At 46.4% G+C, this 11,286-nt stretch overlaps 1 protein-coding gene across 1 annotated transcript in view; it reads right to left on the minus strand.

Annotated features, from left to right (window-relative positions):
* Positions 1-10,663, minus strand: part of GALNT16 (polypeptide N-acetylgalactosaminyltransferase 16) — a 178,870-nt gene extending 168,207 nt beyond the window's left edge. Inside the window, exon 1 of the mRNA XM_066632335.1 lies at positions 10,279-10,663. Within this exon, the coding sequence (XP_066488432.1) occupies positions 10,279-10,503 (225 nt within the window). The 5' untranslated portion in view covers positions 10,504-10,663. The remainder of the gene's footprint in view (positions 1-10,278) is intronic.
* Between the last annotated feature and the right edge of the window lie 623 nt (positions 10,664-11,286).

The raw sequence follows: 11,286 nt of genomic DNA on the forward strand, positions 1-11,286 counted from the left end.
TGTTCTTGTTTTTCAGATGAACAATCCCTGCACTTTTTCACAGACCTGCCATCTGCCTCTCTCCTTCTCTCCACCTCATCCAATGACTTAAGAAGTGCCTCCAACATTACAACTAAGCAATTTCCACAGTCGGTTTCCACCCTTTTTACTTTTGCAAACACTGCATCCTAATGATCTCGGAGAAAGACTGAATATCTGACTACAGAGCATTCTGGAGACTCAAAATAAAAGAAGTTCACAGTTTGTTGATTCCCTCATAAACTCTTACATTAAGCCAATTTTGTGAGATCCGAGGGAAGAGATTTGCGGTGTTATTTTCAAAGCTGCTGCCCAGGGAACTTCTTTGTCAGTCTTAAATGTGGCCACTTGAAGTGCAACTCAAATTGCACATTTAAAATGTTCAAAATCCACAGATCAGGACTGCAGGTCAATGGGTCTTTGCGATTCAGTGTATAGGTATGCCACAGTGTGAGGGTCAGGACCACTGGCATACTCCATCACTGCACCAACAAATGAGGGAAAGCTCAAGTTCACCCAGAGCAAAATTAAAGGTAGCACCAAGTTCTTACAGTCTGGGACGGCTTTTTTAAAACAGACAATTTGCTCCTTCCTGATTCCACCCACCTCTCCTCCTTGGTTTCTCCCTTGACCTCCACTTCTCTCTGTCTCTCTCTCTCTCTCCCCTTCCTCCTTCCAGCCTCTTCCCTCAAGTGCTACAGCTGAGCCCCAAGCAATGAAACCATAACTGACTGTGAAGGCCACAGCTGATGGCCACTCCACTGACTGTCTCCAGAAAGCTTTTCGTCCGGTGGCTTTCCGTCTGACTGTCACCCACATAAGTCAGCTGATTGGAGTCATCAAGTCACCTGACTGGAGGAGTTGAACCCACTGGCCTCCAACCTACCCCTTTTACTAGACCAGTGGTTCCAACCTTTAGGAGCCCACAGACCACAAAGTCCAAAATTGTGGAGCACATGCAATCCCCCCACACCTCCACACAAAAAATACAAATAAATTTGTAATAATTAGAGAAGATTAGAGATTTATTATTTATAGAGAAAATTCATGGGTTGCTAATTTTATTGTCGGCAAAAGTGAGTGGTCCATTCTCTGTCCTCTCTAGTGGACCATCTCCTGAGTGAGTGCACATAGCTGCAGCTGACACTTCAGTGCCAGCTGTGGGCAGTCCATTCTCCACCCTCTCCGGTGGTCCATGGGAGAGTGCTCACTCAATGACACACTGAAAGTGACAGAAGGCAATCTTATTTTCTGAGACCTCATGGACCACTTCTCAGGGTCTCGCAGACCACTAGTGGTTCACAGACCGCAGACTGTGAACTAGTGTGCTATGCTAGACAGACAGGTTTGCTGCCCAGTTGGCAAGGCAGGTCTATCGCAAGGCAAACAAGCTTTCCCAGCCTCTGAATCCACCTCAACACCTGCCTGATGGAGGGTCAAACACATGACAAAGGCTGCTGAACTTGCACAGCAGCTTCTGGGGAGCTAAAAGCATCCAAAAATAAGGAAAAAAATAGGGGGAAAGACAGGAGATTCATCATACCATCTGCTTGTACAATATGAGCACCTGCAGGTAGAATGAGGGTTTCTGCATCCCTGGTCCCATGGCTGGGGAACAATCTCACTCTGGAATTGAGGAATTGCTCCTCTCTGCTTTCATTCCAAAAGTGCTGTACATTTTTATCAGATTTTTTCTGTTTGGCCAACATAGGGCGCAATCCAAACCTGCGCTGCAGCAGGCAAGCCAGGAGGCTTGCGCTGCATCCAACGCGGGTTTGCAGCGAGCAGCAGCTCAGCCAGGGGCAAGGGGAAGCTCTTCCCCTTATCCCTGTGTAAGGGCTGCACGTCCCTATGGGTCTCCTCGGACCTGCGCCACCTCCAGAGGTGCACCTTCCTGGAGCAATGCAGACTTGAGCCACTGATTGAGCTGGTGCCTGTCCAAGTTACCTTATCTTGGCTGCCAGGGCTTATCCTGGGGCAAGGGGTCAAATGTCCCCTTACCACTAAGGGACCTCCAGCAACCAAAATCCCCCCACAGGATGTAGCAGGAGCCATGCCGGGGCTGCTACACTGCTGCACAGGGAGTTGGATAGGATTGGGCCAACAGTCCCTCACCTGCTTTGTGAATGATACAGTTCTAGAAACTATATACTATATGATTTACCTGCATGTTCAGATAAATCTGTCTTTTGTACACTCACAGTGCAATCCTATGCATGTCTGGTCTCATTGTATTTTATGGGGTTTACACCCAGGAAAGTGGGTACAGGAGTGCAGCTTTACACACACCCATGTCTGACCAGGGCTTCCTGGGTCTGACTGACTGGGTCCGACTGAGATGAACAGGACTTGCTGAGGGAGAATCAGCATGGCTTCTGTAAGGGTACGTCTTGCCTCACAAACCTTACAGAATTCTTTGAAAAGGTCAATAGGCATGTGGATGTGGGAGAACCCGTGGACATTATATATCTGGACTTTCAGAAGGCTTTCGACACAGTCCCTCACCAAAGGCTACTGAAAAAACTCCACAGTCAGGGAATTAGAGGACAGGTCCTCTCATGGATTGAGAGCTGGTTGAAGACCAGGAAACAGAGAGTGGGTGTCAATGGGCAATTTTCACAATGGAGAGAAGTGAAAAGCGGTGTGCCCCAAGGATCTGTCCTGGGACCGGTGCATTTCAACCTCTTCATAAATGACCTGGAGAGAGGGGTGAGCAGTGAGGTGGCTAAGTTTGCAGACAACACCAAACTTTTCTGAGTGGTGAAGACCAGAAGTGATTGTGAGGAGCTCCAGAAGGATCTCTCCAGACTGGCAGAATGGGCAACAAAATGGCAGATGTGCTTCAATGTCAGTAAGTGTAAAGTCATGCACATTAGGGCAAAAAATCAAAACTTTAGATATAGGCTGATGGGTTCTGAGCTGTCTGTGACAGATCAGGAGAGAGATCTTGGGGTGGTGGTGGACAGGTCGATGAAAGTGTCGACCCAATGTGCGGCGGCAGTGAAGAAGACCAATTCTATGCTTGGGATCATTAGGAAAGGTATTGAGAACAAAACGGCTAATATTATAATGCCGTTGTACAAATCTATGGTAAGGTCACACCTGGAGTATTGTGCCCAGTTCTGGTCGCCGCATCTCAAAAAAGACATAGTGGAAATGGGAAAGGTGCAAAAGAGAGCAACTAAGATGATTACTGGGCTGGGGCACCTTCCTTATGAGGAAAGGCTACGACGTTTGGGCCTCTTCAGCCTAGAAAAGAGACGCCTGAGGGGGGACATGATTGAGACATACAAAATTATGCAGGGGATGGACAGAGTGGATAGAGAGATGCTCTTTACTCTCACATAACACCAGAACCAGGGGACATCCACTGAAATTGACTGTTGGGAGAGTTAGAATAGACAAAAGAAAATATTTCTTTACTCAGCGTGTGGTTGGTCTGTTGAACTCCTTGCCACAGGATGTGGTGATGGCGACTAGCCTGGAGGCCTTTAAAAGGAGATTGGACAGGTTTCTGGAGGAAAAATCCATTACGGGGTACAAGCCATGATGTGTATGCGCAACCTCCTGATTTTAGAAATGGGCTATGTCAGAATGCCAGATGCAAGGGAGGGCACCAGGATGAAGTCTCTTGTTATCTAGTGTGCTCCCTGGGGTATTTGGTGGGCCGCTGTGAGATACAGGAAGCTGGACTAGATGGGCCTATGGCCTGATCCAGTGGGGCTGTTCTTATGTTCTTATCCCAATTTAAGAAGAATATGAGAATGCAGTGTTTATTTTAAAAATAGAATGAATCCATTCATGCCTGTTATATGATTATTCCCTGGCGACCTCTGCTGCTTTTCTTCCAGCTGCATACAGGATCCTCCTCTTTATAAGGGTATATTCTCAACTGATGCGAGGAATGCCTTTTAGCCTGGAATGTGTCTCTTGTGAGTGTTCATTATGAGAGACATAGAGAGGAGGAGTCCATTTTAAATCAAATCCAGCTTTGGAAAAAAGTCTACACAAATTTATGTACTCCCTGGGAAAAAAAATTGTATTTGTTCCCTTCCTTCCAGCACATCCTATGTTAGTCATTGGTGGTTCATTGATTACTTCAAGGACAAAAGTCAAAGCTCATCCAATCTTCAAAAGCTCACATAGATGCATATGAGAACACCAAACCAAGTCTCTCCTGTGTGGGGCTCAACATGCCTTTGGGGTTCTTACCTATGGGGCATGACTTCAAATATGAAGAGTGGTTTGGGAACCTTTTGAGCAAGGCTCAAAAGTAAGGCTGTACTGGTTTCATCCATGTAGCCATTCTACCCACTGTCCTTCTTCCCCTCTGAGGTTTGCTGTCTAGTTTCTCCATTCCCCTCCAGTCTGTTCCACATCAAGTGATGCTGCTACCAATGGAACTGCTTGTTATTCACATGACATCCCCCATTGCCCACTCACTACATTGCCAAATCAATAGCAGCACAACCGCTTGAGGTAACGGCTGTGGGAATATGGCTTTTTATTGGCTTGATGCTTACAGCAGTAGACAACACTGTGGAAACTATGCCATGTATGTACTGGAGGAAAAACCAGCCATCCGAAAAAAGGTCCGATGTCTCGACCCTGCTGCTTTGTTAAGCAAAGTGATCACTGCTCAAGTCCAGAAAGAATACCTCACCAAGCCTGGAGAGGAGAAGCTACTGCATTTTCCCCACCCACTCCTCTATTTTCTTTTCCTGCACAAAGCAGGAATGTGGAACAGGCAGTGCTGCATTCTGGTGGCTCCAATATAACAAATATTGTACCATCAAGCCAACAGGGTGAATGGGGTGAAAGCAGATACCTCTTTTTTAATAAGGTTAGGAAATAAGTCCAGCTTAGCCTTGGATCCCCCATTATAAAAAAAAATAATCTCCTACATTATCCTGGCAACACTGCTGTATTTTGCAGAAATAAATTAAAATTATTAAATCAGTCTTTGTACCAGAAGACTGGAAGGTAGCAACCGCTATACTGATATTTTAAAAGGGACTTAGAGATCCAGGAAATTACCGGCCAGTCAGCAAAATGCCTGTTCCAGGTAAACCAGTGGAAAGCATAATTAAAGAGAATATACAGAATTCGCAGACAGAAGGAGAATTCTGCAATGGTAAGTTTGACCTTCTAGAGCAGTGTTTCTCAAACTGTGGGTCAGGATCTACTAGTTGGGTCATGAGCCCATTTCAGGTGGGTCCCCATTCATTTCAATATTTTATTTTTAATATATTAGACTTAATGCTACCATGGTATGTGAATGCACATGGGGAAATGGTAGAGATCTGTACTTTTAACAGGCTACTATATATATGCTTTAAACAAAGATAGTCAAAGGGTCTTACTCCTGGGTAAGTGTGGGTAGGATTGCAGCCTAGGATTGTTAAAACTCTTCTGTCTGATGATGTCACTTTATGACATCACTTCCTGTGAGTCCTTACAGATTCTCATTCTTAAAAGTGGGTCCCAGTGCTAAAGGTTTGAGAACCACTGTTCTAGAATTCTTTGAGAGGGTAAACAGGCACATGGCTAGAGATGAGCCAACTGACAAGGGATTTTCCAAAATCTTTTGACAAAGCCTGGAATAGGAAGACAGGTCCTCTTATGGATTGTTAACAGGTTAAAGAACAGGATGCAGAAAGCAGGAATAAACAGGCAATTTTCATAGTGAAGGAAAGCAAGAGGTAGGACTCTCTAATTTCTGTTTTCGGACAATTGCTATTTCACTTTTTCCAAAATTATACAGAGTTAAAGGTAAATAGCAAAGTGGTCAGGTTTGCAGGTGACACTAAACTCTTCAGGGTGGTAAAAACCAAAGCAAATGGTAAAGTGCTCCAAAAGAACTTCTCTAGACTGGGTGAACTGGCAACCAAATGGCAACTGCAGTTCCATGGAAGTAAATGCAGAACAAAAATTCCCAACTGTTTTGCCAGATTCCAAGGCCAACCTCTGCCTGGAGAATTATGCCCACTTTAAGCAAATTAGCTCCCCTTCTTTCCCCCAACAAATGACCCTGGTTCTGCCCTACAGTCCCGCTGGACCCCACCTCCAGGGTAGCTCGCCTGTTCAACCTGCAGAGGTCCTTTCTCCTGCCAGCAGCCTCCCGCCACTACAGCAGACCCTTGGTCCTTAGCAGGTCTTGGGCACAGCAGCCACACACCAAACTCCAGTGTCTCCAGCAGTCTCCAAAGTCCATTCACCAATGTCTCCAGTCTGTCCTCAAGCTTTTCCTCCTTCTGCTACCCACAGCAAACTCTCCCTTCATCAGGTGCTTTTATACCTGAGGGCCTTATTGCCTTCAAGTGGCTGCAGCTGTGCAGCACACTCTGCTGGATGCCCAGGCCTTACCCTTAAAGGGGCCACTGCTGACACCACACCCTGCCTCCTTGCCAGATCTACTGAGATTCCAATACACCAACCACACATAAACTGATGGAATCTGAGCTGTCGGAGATGACCTGGGAAAGAGATCTTGGGTTGTGGTGGATAGCAGAAGGAAAATGTGGACCTACTGTGCAGGAGCAATAAAGAAGGCAAATTCCATTCTGGGAGTCATTGGGAAAAGGATTTAGAATAAAACTGCTAATATTATAATGTCCCTATACAAATCTACAGTGCCACCATTATGAAATATTGTGTACAGTTCTGATCACCACAGTTCAAGAAGCATATAGAGGAGCTGGAAAAGTGCAAAAGAGGGCAACCAAAATGGTAAGAGGCTGGGATATGGGGCTTTTTTTTACCTTGAAACAAAAGCAATCAAGGGGAAATATGATTGACAGCACAATTCTATACCTGTTTACTCAGAAATAAGTCCCATTATGTTCAATGGGGTTTACTTCCAGTTACGCGTATACAGGATTGCAGCCTTATAAAATCATGCACTATGTGAAAAGAGAGGAGTATTGTCCTCCCTCTCTCACAATCCCAAAATAGGAGATCATCCTATGGAACTGATTGATGGGAGATTTAGGCTAGACAAATTGAGGTTCTTCTTCAGGCAGCACATAATTAGGCTGAGGAATTTATTGCCACAAGATGTAGTGATGGCCAGTAGCTTGGAAGATTTTAAAAGGGGACTGGACAAATTCATGGACAGGTCTATCAGTGATCACCAGTCATGATGGCTATGCACAACTTTCAGGTCCAGCAACAGCACAAGGGGAACAATGGTGGAAAAGCAGGAAGCCTTCCCAGGGGCTGCTGGTGGGCCACTATGGGAAAGAAGATACTGGACTAAATGGGCCTTTCCATTTAGCAGGGCATCTAGCAGGGCTTTTTTTTTATGTTCTTAAAATGTCAGCTTCCAACTAAATCCTGCACACACTGCAGAGTCGTACAGTACTCATAATATGATACTACTTTTTACCCTAAAAAGCAAGATTATGCCTGACATCATTGAATACAACTACTTCTGTGCAACATATTGTATACTCTTATTTTCAACATAATAAAATTAAAGGTAGACCTGTTTGCCCAAGAATAGCTGCACTAACAACAGCAGGTCTAAGAAAATGCCACCGCTCAACATTTTTTATCCCAGGAAACATGAATGCTAAATCATGTCTTGCTTTGGAAGTCCTTAGACTGCTACAAAACTATCCACCTGAAGTTACAGTTTTTCAGTAATACTCCAGACCAGTGGTGTAGCTAGAGGGGGTGCAAAGCACTAAGCTTTGCAGGAAGCCTCTGGGGAGGGGAGGGGGAGGGGCCCCTTGCACGCTGCGGTGAGGCTCCCTGCAAAACTTAGAGCACACCCCCTAGCTATGCCACTACTCCCGAACATCTTTCTGGATATTGATAATACCTAGAGAGGGGGATCTCCGTAGCACACAGCATTGTAGAACTCAAGTACATGTCAAACTCACAAGGTATGCCTCACAAAGTTACTTATCAGATTCATTTTGTAGATGAGGACAACAGAGGAAGAGGCAAAAATCACTGTGCAAGTCCTTGAGAAGACTAAATCCCAAACCTCCAGATATCCAGCCTTTTTCTTTTAATGGCTGTCATTTTCATTTATATTCCCTTCTTATCTCTGCACACCCAGGTAATAGACTGATACACAGATAAAAAGATATACAAACTGTAATTTCAAAAGTGCTTTTAGCCAGGTCACCTCAATGATGCTCTGTTAGTTTTATTAAAATGTATTCCCTTTATCTTGGGATATCTTGCAGCCTGAACAAGAGGTGGCTTTCCCTGGCAGAGGGAAGCTTTCATCTAGCCGAGATGAAAGACTTCTGTGATTTTTCCCTTGCACAAGCGAGAGCAGAAGCTCCTTCTCATCACAACAGCATTGTGGATGGGTCACTGAGAGCAAAGTGTAGCTCTTTGCAAAGGACATTGTTGATATAGTTACCCTGCACAACAGATACAACCCAGAGCAGCAGAAAGCAGCCGGTTATTCTGAATGTATGCACAGACTTTTTTTCTAACATAGAATATGCACAAGATTGCCGTCCTTGTCCTTGTGCCTCCCATGGTGATAAGCAACAAAGCAGCTTTCATCTTGGTTTCAACTCTCCAGCAAGTGGTGGGGCAGGGGGGAGTGTTCTGTGCTCTGAATGCAATGAACTGGAGTGTCGGTTTGCACATTCAAATGCCTTTGCCATGATACCTGTCAGTCCTGTACCTGAGTTCTCAGCTAAACAATATGTAGGGATGGTTAGTCCATTCTGAGGGCCTGCTCGCATCCCACATATAAGGCAGTCTTCTACTGAGTCCAGCTACTGACCAGTTTTGCCCAGGGCCATCTATCCTGGCTGGTGACCAGTTTTCAGAGACTCAAACAGAAGTCCTGCCCAGGAGCACCTTAAGGCTCTTTCTGAACTGCATGTGCCAGGAAGGGATCCTGGAACCTTCTCCTGGGTGCAAAACATGTAATCCACTGTTACTGAGTTGTGGGATCCTCTCAGCTACTGAGAAAGAAGAGCTGTGACTTGCTCATCAAACCTGCAATGAGATCTGTAAACCCTGAAAGACTCTGGGACTCCTGGCATATGACATCCATCCTACTGCACACATTTCAGCAGGAGCAGTGAAACAAGAGATGCAGGTCACTTCCATGTCTTCTCCCCCTTTCTCTTGGTCAAGAATGAACCAGTCCTGAGTCCACTTTAGAGCCAATTAAGACACTGCATTATTAGCAGATATATGGGTGGTGTATGTCACTTGCACTTATGAAACCCCATTAGTAGTGAAATGACCAAAGCACCAATGGAAAGACCACATCACCACAAACACATGAACTCTGAATCAGACTGTGCAAGATCGCTCAGGTCAGTGGGCCAAACTACACATTACATTAAGTAAGTAATTGGCCCACATTTGCTTGATTATTGTTTCCTAAACTGCAGCTTCAGTAGGAGGCAGTTAGGACTGGCACCACCATGTGGGGGAGAGAGGATTTAACTCTTCCCCCCCCCTTGGTGATCCCAATCTATTTGCCCTGGGGGAGAAGGTTGCAAGTGACTCTGACATCTGGGCTCTAAGCTTGCAATGTGACATCCCAACTGGCCCCTTAGAATTCCATATTTAATGGTGAGTAAGACCTCAGTCTCATGAACATGTGTGCAGACACAAGGAGAACTTCCCCTCACCTGCAAAAAGGAGGTTGAACAAGCTCCCATTCAGACCACCATGCTTGTCAAAAGGAATCAAGGTCCTGCTCCAGCCCCACCTGCTACTCTTTCCTGCAAGCCACACTTTCTGGACCCTTTGACAACCTGCATCTTCAGTGCACACCCAGATCTTCTTTCCCAAGGTTGTTTCATTTGCAAAAAGAAGAAACCCCCAGCCAGAGGAGCTGACCCCCCCCCCCCAGCCACTCAGGGATCGACTCTTGTAGTACTTTGCACAGGCGCTCCCTGGCCGCAGTGGCATAGCTAGAGGTGAGGCTCCCTGCAAAACTTAGTGCTTTTCCCCCCCTCTGGCTACGCCACTGCATTTTTTTTTTTCCTCCCCCAGCCACTTCTCGTAGCTCTTCCCCAATTGTAAATGCTGCCATGGTTACAAGCAAGCATGCCGGAATAAATACAAAGAAATCCATGCAAATGCAACTCTTCCTTCTGCCCCTCCTCCTCCTCCCCATCCATTCACCAGCCCTTGCCAATCCCTCAGCAAACTAGAGGAGGGATCCACTCCCACCAGCATCTCTCTCCCTCTCGGCAACAAAGCAGCAGCAACAACAAACCAACCACGCCAGTGCAAAGCACCCTCTGAAATGCCATTTCCTCTTACAAGGAGGGGGATCGTCCTTCCCTCTTTGGGGATCTCCAGTTTGCCCGGCGATCTCTCCTTGTTCCTGCTCCCGCCGCTGCTGCTGCTGCTGCTGCTGCTGCTGCTGGGCGATCTGCTGCTGGACGCCGCTGAATGGGGCTTGTTGTCCTGCCACAAGTAATAGAAAGTGCCCAGGATCCAGGCGACGGTCAGGATGGCGATGGCATTCGCCCGGATCCTCCTCATGCTGAGCTCTCCGGTGGAGCCTGGAGGACGAGGGGGCTGCTGCGAGATGCGGGAGATCTCGGGCGACTGAGGGAGGCGCGGAGATCGGAGGCGCTCTCCCCCTCTCTCTGGCTGGCTCACACAGTCACAGCTGTTTGTTTTAGCTCTTGTCTCACTGCTGGGTCCTGCAGAGAGAGAGAGAGAGAGAGAAAGATCTTCAGGGTCCTAATGCCCTTTCCAAAAGAGCCACAGATTGGATCATCCCTGAGTCCACCCTCTGAGCACAGACTAGATCCCCTGGAGAGATGGAAGGGGAGGGACAGGCTCTGCTCATTAGTCTGATATTCACAAGATTCTCCTTTTTCCCCCCACCTGTTTTGGTCTTTGTGCAATAGAAGAGGGCAGCTTTGATTTGATTTGATTTTAGTTTATTTTATTTTGTTCTCTTTGGAGAGCTGCTTTAGTGCTAGCTGCAGGAGCTAAGCAAGGAAAAGGGAAGAGAAGGACAGAGCCAGCCATGCGCTTTGCTTAAAATTCTCATAAAGTGGCAGGAGGCAATTTATTCATTGCCAAAGGACGCTCGTGGAAAAAGCATCCTACCAGCCCCAAGGTTCTGCTGCTCCTCTGCTGGTTCATAAACACAGAATTGACACTACAGTATTTGCATACACTCGGTGTAAAAAATATATATATTGGCTGCCAGTTTGTGGCTGCTGGATATGTGGCAGTTCCTGGCACTTGGGGAGGGGGGAATGGGAGCAGCGTAGTCTTGCTCAAGGAGTCCAAGCAGTGAGGCCTGAAACC

This window comes from Tiliqua scincoides, chromosome 1, assembly GCF_035046505.1.
Source record: "Tiliqua scincoides isolate rTilSci1 chromosome 1, rTilSci1.hap2, whole genome shotgun sequence".
NCBI lineage: Eukaryota > Metazoa > Chordata > Lepidosauria > Squamata > Scincidae > Tiliqua > Tiliqua scincoides.